Source organism: Erinaceus europaeus, chromosome 12 (assembly GCF_950295315.1).
Source record: "Erinaceus europaeus chromosome 12, mEriEur2.1, whole genome shotgun sequence".
NCBI lineage: Eukaryota > Metazoa > Chordata > Mammalia > Eulipotyphla > Erinaceidae > Erinaceus > Erinaceus europaeus.
In genome coordinates this window covers 95469136-95482781 of record NC_080173.1, presented here as the reverse complement: position 1 = coordinate 95482781, position 13646 = coordinate 95469136, and the positions used below count along the sequence as shown (strand labels likewise).

The 13646-nt window shown below is 54.4% G+C and overlaps 1 protein-coding gene across 3 annotated transcripts; it reads right to left on the bottom strand.

The window, feature by feature from the left end:
• Positions 1-1227: 1227 nt before the first annotated feature.
• On the bottom strand, positions 1228-13367 carry RRP9 (ribosomal RNA processing 9, U3 small nucleolar RNA binding protein). Of its 3 annotated transcripts, none has more exons than XM_060204569.1 (15): positions 13200-13367; positions 12896-12978; positions 7087-7196; positions 6646-6713; positions 6528-6569; positions 6139-6265; positions 4885-5009; positions 4710-4802; positions 4359-4459; positions 4142-4276; positions 3996-4058; positions 2826-2971; positions 2667-2736; positions 1580-1653; positions 1228-1484 (listed from the first exon to the last, which is right to left on the bottom strand). In XM_060204569.1, exons 1-15 carry the CDS (start codon positions 13284-13286, stop codon positions 1243-1245), a joined length of 1566 nt encoding a protein of 521 aa, XP_060060552.1. In that variant the 5' UTR covers positions 13287-13367; the 3' UTR covers positions 1228-1242. The 3 variants fall into 3 exon arrangements, with proteins under 3 accessions (XP_060060552.1, XP_060060553.1, XP_007527369.1); XM_060204570.1 differs by having other exon boundaries at positions 12896-13018; positions 13200-13338; XM_007527307.3 differs by having other exon boundaries at positions 1321-1484; positions 2667-2746; positions 13200-13366.
• Positions 13368-13646: the final 279 nt, after the last annotated feature.

Below are 13646 nucleotides of genomic sequence, written 5' to 3'. Positions count from 1 at the left end.
CAGAGCAGAAACTCTTTTTTTTTTTTTTCCCTCCAGGGTTATTGCTCCTGGTGCCATTTTTCCACTTCTTGTTACTGTTGCTGTCGCTGGATAGAACAGAGAGAAATCAAGAGAGGAGGGGGAGACAGAGAGCGGGGAGAGAAACATAGATACTTGCAGACCTGCTTCACTGCTTGCAAAGCAGCCCCGCTGCAGGTGGGGAGCCAGGGACTCAAACCGACATCCTTGCACTTTGCAGTATGTTTGCTTAACCTGGTGCTCTACTACCCAGGCCCCAGAAATCCCTGCTTTACCTCCTCATCTTCTGCTAAGAGACTTAACCGCACCTTAGTCTGCCTTGCTGCCTTCCCTCGGGCTTCACCCCATGACAGCAGTTGCATGACATCCAGTCAGCAAGATCAGGAGAAAGAACACTCCTTTGACACATCTACCTGGCAGGGTCACACGCTCTGATGACTCTTGCAGTCTGGCTGTCATTTAACCTAAGACAGAGCGACTTCTGGCTTGGACCCCAGGCAGTAAGCAGTGCAGGGTCCCACTCCGACCAGTGCCAGTCTGTTCTCTTGACACCTGACTGGGCCTGGGAGGGACAGGTCATCCTGCCGTGTAAGCCTAAGATTTGTAGGGCTGGCTATTTAAACCCCAGAGTCAGCCCTTACACACAGCCGGTCGGTCATGCTTCTCAGTTACCGGACCACAGCAGAGGGTGGGGAGCTGGCTAAGGAGGGCACAGAGACACTCAGGGAGGGGCTGAGTCATCTCATTCACCGGGTAGAGCTTGAGCCTTAACATGTGTGATGCCACAGGCGCAACCCTCACAGGTGGTGGAGCAGTGCTGAGGTGTCTCTCCTCCCTCTGCCCCATCCCCTTTTATCTGAAACTGAAAGTCAGAAGCCTGCTGGGGTTTCCATATCCGAGTTCCTCAGGAAGAGGGAAAAGGCCCTCAGTCCAGCAGGAGGAAAGAACTGACGTGTTGGTTAAGTGCAGGTGGCATAAAGCGCAAGGACCGGTGTAAGGATCCCAGTTCGAACCCCAGGCTCCCCACCTGCAGAGGAGTCGCTTCACAGGCGGTGAAGCAGGTCTGCAGGTGTCTGTCTTTCTCTCGCCCTCTGTCTTCCCCTCCTCTCTCCATTTCTCTCTGTCCTATCCAACAATGATGACATCAATAACAATAACTACAACAATAAAACAACAAGGGCAGCGAAAGGGAAAAAAATAAATAAATAAACAGAACTGACGTTGTCACTCCCTCCCCAGGCTCTTTCCAATCCAGGCCTTGCACCCTCCGCCCTTCCTACTCAAGAACTCCAGGAGACAAGCCCCGGTAAGAAGGCTTTTACTACAGTGACAGGGTATGACCCAGGAAGGACTTAAATACAGGAGGCGAGTGTCAGGAGCCCGCAGCTGGCGACTGGGGGGCCCTGCGGAGCGGGATGATGCAGACGGAGTTCCGGGCCTCTTTGATCCGCCACCATCGGCCAAGCCTACAAGGGGCAGGGACAGCAGCTGAGAACCAGGCCCCACCTAGGCACCACCCCCCAGCCCGTCCAGCCAGCCTCACCCTTGAGGGTGGCCTCACCTGTGCTCCTGCCCGACCCCGGCCACCAAGAAGTCCCCAGCGCTGGAGAACTTGAGGCTATTGATAAAGCCCACCTAGAAAGGGGAGAGAGAACAGGGTCGTGAGATGTGAGTACAGATCCCCCCACACACACATCTCAGCCCTGCATCACGGTCAAGGCCTCAGTCAAAGTCCCTGCTCTGCCATCTGCCAGCTGGGCCTGTCTGTCCTTCCGCCCTCAGGGCCTCAGTCTCCAAATCTGTGAGACGGAGGAAGTGCAGCACCGAGCCTCACAGGAAGTCCACGAGGATGAAGTTAACCGTGTACCTTAGGCTCGGCCCTGGGCCTGCCTCCTGGTGATGAGGCTCTACAGACCCAGGACCATCACCACTCATCCAAGCCCTGTATTTTGTATTTATTTTCCCTTTGTTGTCCTTTTTTTTTTTAATTGTTGTTGCAGTTATTGTTGCTGTTATTGATATTGTTGTTGTTAGGACAGAGAGAAATGGAGAGAGGAGGGGAAGACAGAGAGGGGGAGAGAAAGACAGACACCTGCAGACCTGCTTCACCGCCTGTGAAGCGACTCCCCTGCAGGTGGGGAGCCTAAACCGGGATTCTTGGGCCGGTCCTTGAGCTTTGTGCCACCTGTGCTTAACCCACTGTGCTACCGCCCGACTCCCAGCCCTGTACTTTTTTTCTGGATGCCCCTGACAGATGGCTCCACTGTGTCTGAAGTCACCCCAAGTCCACTCAGCCCTGTCTGTCACTCACTCGTGCACTGGTTGTGCAGGACCAAACACAGTGCCAGGCCTCCCATGCCAATGTCTGTACTGTTCCCTTCCTTGTACCTGTCTACCCAGGACAAGGCCTAGGACAGGGATGGGTGTGGAGCAGGGAGAGGGGAGAGGAGAAAGGAGGGGGGAGCCCTTACTAGGCTCTGTGCTAGGAGCTGGAACTATAAAAGGCACTCCTAGCTGATCCTGCAAGGAAAAGCCCTTTTAGTTGGGGAAAAAAAGAGGGTGGGGTGGCAAAAATCCCAGGGGCAATGTGATCCAGGGGGGTCTCAGGAACTTGGCAAAGACAGGCTAAGCATTCAAGATCCACTCACCAGGGGGATGTCACAGAGGTGATCCAGCTGCCGGAAGCCCTCGCCACACTGCCAGAGGCGCACACAGGAGCTGTGGGAGCCTTGAGGGAAGGCAGACCTTGAGCACCCCCAAACCAGCCCACCCTGAACCCCCTCCTGACTCAGAAGGTTCTCTGTCACCTGTGGCCACGAGGTCTGTGTTGAGCAACGCTGCCACTGACGACACCCAGTAGGGCTGCTCCAAGCCCTCCTCCCCTCGCAGCCCGTGGGCCTCACGCTGCAGGGCAAGCGGCCGCTTCTTGGAGAGGCCCCACACGGCCACAGACCTGCAGACAGGAAACACAGGCGTGAGGGGCAGGGACGCAGGGCAGCAAGGCCCACACAGGCAGCCTGGGGGTGGTGCAGTGGGTAAGGCAGTGGACTCTCAGGCATGAGGTCCTGAGCTTGGTCCCAAGAGCACATATGCTAAAGCGATACTCTGGTTCTTCTTCTCTTTCTTGACCTCTCTTTCTCTCACAAATAAATAAATAATCTTAAAAGTAAATACAATTGGCCAGGCGGTAGCACAGCGGGTTAAGCGCACATGGCGCAAAGCGCAAGGACTGGCATAAAGATCCTAGTTCGAGCCCCCTGGCTCCCCACCTGCAGGGGGTCGATTCACAGGCGGTGAAGCAGGTCTGCAGGTGTCCGTCTTTCTCTCTCCCTCTCTGTCTTCTCCTTCTCTCTTGATTTCTCTCTGACAACAAAAACAATAAATACAACAAGGGCAACAAAAAATGGAAAAAAATGGCCTCCAGGAGCAGTGGCTTCGTTGTGCAGGCACCGAGCCCCAATGATAACCCTGGAGGCCAAAAAAAAAAAAAAAAAAAAAGGGAATACAATCACTTAAAGAAGGAGGGGAGTCGGACAGCAGTGCAGCGGGTTAAGCGCAGGTGGCGTCAAGCACAAGGACCAGTGTAAGGATCCCCGTTCGAGACCCTGGTTCCCCACCTGCAGGGGGGTCACTTCACGGGCAGTGAAGCAGGTCTGCAAGTGTCTGTCTTTCCCCGTCTTCCCCCTCTCTCTCCATTTCTCTCTGTCCTATCCAACAACGATGACATCAATAACAGCAACAATAACTACAACAATAAAACAAGGGCCACAAAAAGGGAATAAATAAATATTGAAAAAAAAAAAAAAAAAGAAGGAAATACCACATAGGAAGAAGGGATTCTACCTACACCAAGCCTAGGATGTGGGCAAGGTCTCCCAAGCCCCCGTCTCTGTGTCCTTGTCTGAGAGAGAGGCTACGAGCCCCCCCGACCCCACAAGAGGGATCCCACGAGGCAGATGTTCACAACCAGCTCTCACCCATCGTCGGCACCTGACACCATGTGCTCCTCGTTGATGAGCTGGATGCAGTCGATGGAGCCCCTGGAGAGGACAGAGCTGAGGGCGCGGGACAGGCACCCCCGGCCCAGGACCCCCCCCCCCCCCCAGCACAGCAGGCTGCTTACTGGTGGCCGTAGAAGACAAGCTGGGACTCCTCGGGGATCTTCCACACACGCACGGTGCCGTCCCGGCCCCCGGCCGTCACACAGCACTCCCGACTCAGGGCATCCATCGCGGCCACGGCGTCCTGGTGCCCGAAGCTGCGGGGAGGAGCAGAGGGAGGTGGGGTCACGGTGCACCCCGCGCCAGTCTGCAGCACTGCCTCTCCTGGCGCTCACTCACAGCGTCTCCACGTAGGAGTTCTCTGCCACGTTCCACACCTTCACGGAGCGGTCATGGGACGTGCTGTAGAGCTGGTGGGTCCCTCTGCGGAATGCCAGGCCCTGGGGGCACATGGGGAGAGGAGGCAGAAGGGGTCTGAGGGACAGCAGGCAGTGCAGGGGGCAGCTCCCCCAGAGACAGGGGCACACGGCCTGCCCCGCTCCCTGAGCCCTTTACCCTGCTCACGTCCCTTAGAGTCATTCCTGAGGACGGACCCCTCTGCCTCTTCCTGCCCCCCGGCACCGAGGCCCAGCGCCCACTCTGGACTGCTCACGAGCTCGATAAAGGTCACCCAAGGAGTCCCCAGCTCACCGACACGGCGTCCCGGTGTCCCGTGAACGTGTACAGGTGCCGGCAGTTCTGCGCCTCCCAGATGAGGATGAGTTTGCTGCGGTCGCCCGAGGCCTGCGGGAACGGGGACAGTGGCCACGGGCACCCACCGTGCGTACAAGCCTCTCACCTCCCCCAGGGCCAATCCCCGCCTTACAAGATACTTGCCGTCGGAGGAGATGGCCATGCAGAGGACGTGGCTTCTGTGGCCGGGGGGCTGCCCCTCCACATCTTTCTTGGCTCGAGGGATCACATGAAGCTTCCTCCCACTCTCCACGCTCCCTGCAGCAGGGAAGGAACAGAAGCTAGGCGTGGGTCGGGGAGTAGGGCTGGCTGGGAACCGCCTCGGGGAATAGCATGAGGTCATGGATAGGTCAGAAAATGTGGCCCAGTCACTGGACAAGTCACCTCAGCCTCTCCATCTCGTCAGGTGGTAACAATCACCCCAAGGGGCAGCCAGAAATGCCCGTAGAGAAGGAATGGAAGGTGGTCCGGGAGGTGGCACAGTGGATAAATTACTGGACTTTCAAGCATGGGGTCTGGAGTTCGATTCCCGGCAGCACTTGTACCAGAGTGATAACATCTGCTTCTCTCTCTCTCTGCCTGTCATTCTACGTGAATAAATAAAAATCCGAAAGAGAGAGAGAAGGAATGGGGGGGCAGGCAGTGGCACACCCGGTTAAGCGCACACATTACAATGTGCAAGGATCGAGGGTAAAGCCCCCGGTCCCCACCTACAGGAGGGGGAAGCTGCATGAGTGGTGAAGCAGAGCTGCAGCTGTCTGTGTCTCTCTCCCTCTCCATCTCCCTCTCCCATCTCAATTTATCTCTGTCTCTATCCAGTAATAAATTATAGATATGAGAGAAGGAATGGGCGAAGCTCTGAGACTGAGTTCTCAAAATCAGCACCATGTCGAGACTGTGGGTGGGTGAGAACAGGGTTTAGCTATCGCCAGCCAGGGACCGGAGGGCCGGGACTCCAAGCTCAAGACTCTGCAAAGCCCCAGGTGCCCTCCGATTCACCTGCCCACCTCCAGCGTGCACTACCATGAAGTCATCATCCTGCCTTTGCTCAGTCGTCTCCAAAGACTGGGCCGTGGGCTCCTGCATCCCACTACTAGACAGAAGCTCACCTCTAGGAGCAAAGCTGCCTTCAACAGGCTTCCCAAGGTGGGGGGGGGGGGGGATTGAAAGAGACTTTCATGCCTGAGGCTCCCAAGTCCCAGGTTCAGTCCCCCCACCGTCATAAGCCGGAGCTGAGCAGTGCTCTGGTTTAAAGGAAAAAAAAAGAGAGAGAGAGAGAGAGGCTTTCCTGATCAGGCCTCCATTTGCCCTGGTTACTCCCTCCTCCCCAGAGCAGCCCTCCAGGATGACCGCCGAGGGCCACCCCCCTACCCACGCACTTACTTACACTTAATAATGGTGCAGTCCTTGGCGGCAGAAAAGATGGCCAAGTCGTCAGGGGTGATAACCAGACACGTGATGGGGAGCTGGTGGCCCCGTAAGATTCGAATGTCGCCTGGGTCTGGGGCCTGGATCTGGACAGGCAGGGGCTGGGTCACTGCAACCGCAGCCAGGGAGGCGCCTCTCCACACACACAGCCCAGCCTCTCGTACCACCCTGGGCAGGAGCAAAAAGGGGCCCGCGCAGCGCGGACCAGACAGACACCCCATCCTGCTGGCCCGAGTGCCCGGTGTGTTCCAGAGCAAAGACCACACAGCCGGAGTCCCCGGCAGAGCTGCGTGTCCACCGTGTCGGAGAGACCCCCCAATCTTACCCCGCAGCAGCCCTCCTCCTCACCTCCTTTGCCACTGTCTTCTGAAGCCTGCCCCTCTGCTCCAGCTGCAGGGAGAGGAGGGGATGAGCTCCCAGGAGAACCGGTCCCGCCCCTCCGCTCCCCTCCGGCTCTCTCTCTCACCACGTCCTCCTTCAGCCGTCCTGCCACTTGGTCCTCCTCGAATTCACGGGCCTCAGCCTTCTCCTCCTCTGAGTAGGACAGACAAAACCAAGTCAGCTGAGACCAGCACCCTACTTCTCTCTTTGGATCCACACCCGACGCCCCTAGGCCTGTACCACAGACACCTCGGCTGGGTCTAGCATGAAGTTCAGGCTAGATGGCCTCCTCCTGCCCACCTCCTGCCTTCAGTTAGCACAACAGCTGAGAGCCCTCCACACACACCCCACCCAGGACTGTTCCACCCCAGGAAGCCCATCACAACTGCTGGCCACCCTCCCAGGGGGGCAGCCAGCAACAACAGCCCCGGATGCCCAGTAAGAAGCCGTGCCTGTCACCCCTCACAAGGCTGAGGCTCTAGCAGCAGGAAGAGGGTGGCTCTCACCTGCCCACCCCAGGGCTCACCTTGTTGTCTGAGCTGGTCAAGATACAGCTTGGCCAAACGCAGCTTCTTCTCCTGCGCTGTCTCCTCCAGCTCTTCCTCTTCCTCCTCCTCAGTTCTCCTAGGAGCTACGCTGTGGGGAGGGGGCCGGAGCTGAAAGGGCCTCACCCCTTTCCTCAGGTCCTCACCGCTGCCACTCAACCACAGCCACCCCAGTCGGTGTTCGTGGCCAGTGGTTACAAATGCAGGACACTGGGAGTCGAGCTGTAGTGCAGCGGGTTAAGCGCAGGTGGCGCAAAGCACAAGGACCAGCATAAGGATCCCGGTTCGAGCCCCCGGCTCCCCACCTGCAGGGGAGTCGCTTCACAGGCGGTGAAGCAGGTCTGCAGGTGTCTATCTTTCTCTCCTCCTCTCTGTCTTCCCCTCCTCTCTCCATTTCTCTCTGTCCTATCCAACAACGACAACAACAATAATAACTACAACAATAAAAAACAACAAGGGCAACAAAAGGGAATAAATTAACAAATGCAGGACACTGAGGGACGTTCATGGCTGAGCAAACCGACAGGGCCCACCCCGTGCGTGCCCAGCAGACAGGTCACAAGATTTAAAACCCAAAGAGATTGCTGTGAAATCTCAAGTCTGAAGGGAAAGGGAGGGTGCTACAGTCTTTCAAGAGTCAGAATGTCTCCTATAAAGGGACCAACATTTCCTCAATAAAGTGATATTGAAGTGAGTGGAAGAGAGAAAAAAGAGAGAGAGAAAGGAGAAAAACTAGTCTGTGTACAAAGAGTGAGGAATCCAGGACTCAGGCAGAAGGAGACAGCATAATGGTTATGCAAAGAGACTCTCATGCTTGAGGCTCCAAAGTCCCAGGTTCAATCCCCCACACCACCATAAGGCAGAGCTAAGAAGTGCTTTGGTAAAAATAAATAATACAAGGAATCCAGGAATCAAAATGGCTTCAGATATCGCCACAAAGACTTTGAAGGCAGTAAAACCAAGGAGATGGACATACAAAATCCAGAAGAAAAGCTCTAACTGCTGGGGCCCAGTGGTGGCGCACCTGGTTGAGCACGTGTTACAGTGCACAAGGACCCAGGTCCGAGCCCCCAGCCCCCACCCGCAGGGGGAAAACTTTGTGAATGTTGAAGCAGGGCTGCAGGTGTCGACACGCTCTGTCTCTCTCCCTCTCTATCTTTCCCCTTCCCTCTTGATTTCTGGCTGTCTCTATCCAATAAATAAAAATTTAAAAATTAAAAAGAAAAAACCTCTAACTCCTAGAATAGGGTGACGGTTTAGCTACCGATGACAAGTGGAGATAGTATTAAAAGCAAAAGGAGTCACAGAACAGGAGAGTGGTCTACGAAGCAGGAGGGCAAGGGGCAGAGGAAACACAGAGACCAGCATGGAGAACAGGAGCAGCAGATTCCCAGACACGGGAGCGGCCAGCCTGGAGCCACCAAGGATCCCAAGAGACAGACACGGTTCTGAGATGCCAGTGTCATCCTCTGCTGAGGCCGGGGCCCACGCAAAGCCTGACTGATGACCGCCCTGACCTTGTTCTGGTGAGGTCCCTGTGCTCCTCTCTAAGCCCGAGCCCCTAGACCTGGGGCGGCAGCCACTTCACTGCAGACCAGCGCTCCCCGCCCTCACTCCTGGGCACTGGAGCGGGCAGGGGCTCAGCAGTGGCAAGCCCAGGGCAACCCTAGGGTCACATGCCTCCTCTCTACCTACAGCCCGTCCAGCCCCAGCTGACTCCCAGGAGTCATTCACAATCTCGCCCCGCTACGTCCCCAACAGGAACCCTGACAGCTCTCAAGGAAGCCGAGCCCAGACCAGGCAACCAGAGAACATTAAGTACCTGGTGCCCGGTGAGTACCGGCTGCTTCAGTCAGTAGGGCTGAGGCTACCCTTCCCGGACACAGCCTGGGTCAAGTTCTACTCAGTTTGCCCAGAATCATCAATCCATGACTCGGCAACTCACACACAGGAGACAGAACTCTCAAGGAAATCAAGGGAAGTGTACACTACGACTCCATCCATGTGACATCCAGGAAAGGCAAAGCTCGGGGAAGGTGATTACCAGGAGCTGAGGAAGGAGGGGGAAACTAGCTACAGAGGAGCAGGGCAGAGTCCTGGAGGAGGATCGAGTCCCTCTAGGTCTTCACAGTGCTGGCAGTTACTCAACCACTCGCAGACAGCAGAACTCCAAAACCCTACACTGAGACTGGTGAGCACTACTGCCTGCAAAGTGTGACTGAGGGAGAAAATGAAAATGCAAAAGGAAGGAAGGAAAGAAAAGGCATTATTTAGGGGTCGGGCGGTAGCTCAGTGAGTTAAGCACAGGTGGCATGAAGCAAGGACCGGCCGAAGGATGCCGGTTCAAGCCCCCGGCTCCCCACCTGCAGGGGGGTCCCTTCACAGGCAGTGAAGCAGGTCTGCAGGTGTCTGTCTTTCTCTCCCCCTTCTCTGTCTTCCCCTCTTCTCTCCATTTCTCTCTGTCCTATCCAACAACAACAGCAATGACGACAACAATAATAACAACAACAAGGGCAACAAAAATGGGGAAAATGGCCTCCAGGAGCAGTGGATTTATAGTGCAGGCACTGAATCCCAGCAATAACCCTGGAGGCAAAAATATAAATAAATAAAACATTATTTAAGTGACCCAGGGGGTGGCTCAGTGGGTAGAAATCAAAGCCCTGGGTTTGATCCCCAGTACTAAATGGGTACAGCGAGGCCAACAGCAGAGATCCTAAGGGTAGTAGAGCAGTGCTGTTGTCTCCCTCTCATGATCTCTTTCTCTCCTTTTAATTTATTTGAATTTTATTACTGACTTAATATTGGTTTACAAAACTCTAAGATTACAGGGGTATGGCACCATTCCCACCAGCAGAGTTCTGTGTCCCCATTCCCTCCACTGGAAGCTACAGCTACAGTTCTATAGCCGTCTGTCTGTATCTAGAACTGTATCTAGATCTACCCAATTTTTCCCCCTGGTCCCACCTTCTCTTCCTTTCCAAGTCGCACCTACACCTATTTCTACTTCTAGATGTCCTTCATTTTTTCTGCTTCTCTTTCTGGGTCCTGAGGGTCCTGATAGAGTTGGATTTAGAGACCTCTGGTCATCTTTCCTCTGTCATTTGTCCCCAGCTGAGCATATGGACCAAAATTCTTTATGGGGTGCAGAAGGTAGAAGGTCTGGCTTCCATAACTGCTTCTCTGCTGAGCATGGACGGTGGCAGGTGGATCCACACCCCCAGCCTGTTTCTGTCTTTCCCTAGTGGGGCGGGGCTCCGGGGAGGTGGAGCCCCTGGTCACACTGGGGCACTGCTACCTCTTCTTCTCTTTCTTTCTTCCCCCCTTCCACCCTCCCCCAAAACACAGGGAGAAAAAGAGTAGACCAGCAAGGCTGCTCAACACTATTCTGTATATATAACATACCAGAACCGCACTTAAAAAAGAGAGAGAGAAATTAAGGAAGTTATTACCTCAAGTCAAAAGTGGCAGATGGAAGGGAGGAGGCCAGGGAGATTGACATTACAGTGCAGGTCTTGAAAGTGTGAGACTAGGGGCCGGGCGGTAGCAACAGTGGGTTGGGCACACGTGGTGCACAGCAAGGACAGGACTGGCATGAAGAGCCCGGTTCGAGCCCCCGGCTCCCCACCTGCAGGGGAGTCGCTTCACAGGCGGTGAAGCAGGTCTGCAGGTGTCTGTCTTTCTCTCCCCCTCTCTGTCTTCCCCTCCTCTCTCCATTTCTCTCTGCCCTATCCAACAACGACGACAACAACAATAATAACTACAACAATAAAACAACAAGGGCAACAAAAGGGAAAATAAATTAAAAAAAAAAATTTTTTAAGTGTGAGTCGGGCAGTAGCACAGCGGGTTAAGCACACATGGCGCAAAGTGCAAGGACTGACATAAAGATCCTGGTTCGAGCCCCCGTCTCCTCACCTGCAGGGGAGTCGCATTACAAACGGTGAAGCAGGTCTGCAGGTGTCTTTCTCTCCCCCTCTCTGTCTTCCCCTCCTCTCTCCATTTCTCTCTGTCCTATCTAACAATGACGACATCAGTAACAACAACAATAACTACAACAACAATAAAAAAAAAAAAGGCAACAAAAGGGAAAATAAATAAATTTTTTTTAAAAAGTGTGAGACTCACTCTCAGGCAGAAGTTGAAAATCAAGATCAGAAGAGAAAACTCAAGTAGAACCTCAACTGGAATTGGTGTACTGCACTACAGTAAAAGACTCTAGGGTGTGTGTGTTGGGGGGGGAGGGATACAGGTCCAAAAAAGATGACACAGGACCTAGTGGGGGTTGTATTGTTATATGGAAAACTGGGAAATGTTATGCATGTACAAACTATTGTATTTACTGTCGAATATAAAGCATTAGTTCCCCAATAAAGAAATTTAAAAAAATAAATAATTTTTTTTTTAAAGTGTGAGACTGAGCTGAATCAGAGGCACAGTACATGACAAACGGAAGAGTGCTCTATTCTCAATCTCTCTCATAAAAATAAATAAATATGGGCTGGGTGGTGGCGCACCTGGTTGAGCGCACATGTTACAATGCAAAAGGGACCTAGGTTTGAGCCTCTGGTCCCCACCTGCAGGGGGAAAGCTTTGTGAGTGGTGAAGAAGTGTTGCAGGTGTCTCTCTCTCTATCATCCTCTTCCCTCTCGATTTCTGGCTGTCTCTATCCAAGAAATAATGATAACTAAAAAAGAAAAAGAAGCATTAAAATTTTTTTAAAAAAAAAATTAAATAAAGGACCAGAAGACAGTCCACCCAGGAGAGCACACACCTGGCCATGTATGAGGACCCAGGTGTGCAGCCCGCTGCCACAGGAGCACCATGCAAAGAGAAAGCTCCACAGACAGGGCTGTGGTGTCTCTCCTCAGTCTGTCTCTCACCCTGAGTCTGCTGGGGGCAGTGGAGTCATGAAAGCAGCAAGCACCAGAGAAAGCACTGGTGGAATAAATGGAATGAAATCCTGCACATTCTCTCCCCTCCCCCTCCTTTCTGTCTCTCTCACACACTAGCTGGAGTATCTGAATTTCTGCAAATGGTCTAGTCCACGTTTTTAAAGATAGAGGCAGAGATAGAGAGAGGACAGTGTCAAAAGCTTCCTGCAATGCAGTGGAGCCAGGTTTGAACGTGTACATGGGGTCGTGTACATGACAAAGCAGCATGATATCCGACACTAGGCCTCAATTTAACTGGGGGGTACATGGCAGTTTCATCATCTCATTACTCTCTATATTAAAAACACATTTTGTTGAGGCCGGGTGGTGGTGCACCTGGTTAAGCGCACATGTTACAATGCATAAGAACCCAGGTTCTAGGAGTCGGGTGGTAGCACAGCGGTTAAGTGCACGTGGCGCAAAGTGCAAGAACCAGCAGAAAGATCCTGGTTCGAGCCCCCGGCTCCCCACCTGCAGGGGAGTCGCTTCACAGGCGGTGAAGCAGGTCTGCAGGTGTCTGTCTTTCTCTCCCCCTCTCTGTCTTCCCCTCCTCTCTCCATTTCTCTCTGTCCTATCCAACAACATCGATGGCAAATAACAACAACAAGGATAAACAACAAGGTCAACAAAAGTAAAAAAACAGCCTTCCAGGAGCCATGGATTCATAGTGCAGGCACCGAGCCCCAGCAATAACCCTGGAGGCAAAAAGAGAAGAAGAAGGAAGGAAGGAAGGAAGGAAGGAAGGAAGGAAGGAAGGAAGGAAGGAAAGCAGGCACAATAATTCTTTTTTTATAAATATTTTATTTATTTCTCGGCGTGTCCCCTCCCTCGCCTTCCGCGCAGAGGAAGAGCTCACCTCTCACTCTCGGAGTCGCTGGAGACCTCTTCATTCATTCTGCTGCCTCGCTTGGACTTGCCCTTGTCCCCGGCAGACTCGGCCTGGGGATTACACGATCCACTCTCGGGTCAGGTGTCCCGACTACCCCAGAAAGAGCCCGTTCGGGTCGCCGGAGAGCCCCAGAGCGGGGAAGGTCGGGGGCCCCGAGCTCCACTGCAAGGCTTTGCGAGGTCCCACCCGCGGCGGGGTCCCGGGAGAAGGGCCGGGGCTCGACCCCCAGGACGCCGCGACTAACCCCGGCCCGCGGAAGTGCCACGCTCACCTTTCGCCGCCGCTTGCTGGCCGCCATAGCCGCCCCGGAACCTGAGTTCGGCTTCCCCCGCTTTCGCGCCGCACTTGCCGCCGACATGCTGGCGGCGTGTGTCACAGCCACCACCTGGGGACTCACGTGGCGACCAAACCCCGGCGGGTCTCGAAACACCCCAGGCCCTGATAGGCTCCCGGCCCCGGACTGGTCCCGCCCCCCCGAAGCCCCATTGGCTCCTTCCGTCAATTCTACCACACTTCCGGGGTCCCATAGGACGAAAAACTCAGAGGACACGCCCCCTAGAACTCCTATAGGCTTCCGCGCCAGGGAGAGAAGAGGCCTCTTCCGGTCTGGGCTGTGGCGCATGCGCTCTGCTACTAGCCGGCACCTAAGGAGTCAAACTGGAAAGGCCTTCTCTGCATTTATGCCCTTTGTACGCTAGGGGGCGCCGGAGACACGGGG

Bases quoted from the DNA above. Each gene is read 5' to 3' on its own strand.
- RRP9 (XM_060204569.1), bottom strand. From the start codon at position 13,286: ATGTCGGCGGCAAGTGCGGCGCGAAAGCGGGGGAAGCCGAACTCAGGT. The intron at 6,714-7,086 runs GTGAGCCCTGGG...TGTCCTACTCAG, and splicing joins TGACCAGCTCAGACAACAAG to AGGAGGAGAAGGCTGAGGCC. The intron at 2,737-2,825 runs GTGACAGAGAAC...AGGCTCCCACAG, and splicing joins CACAGACCTCGTGGCCACAG to CTCCTGTGTGCGCCTCTGGC.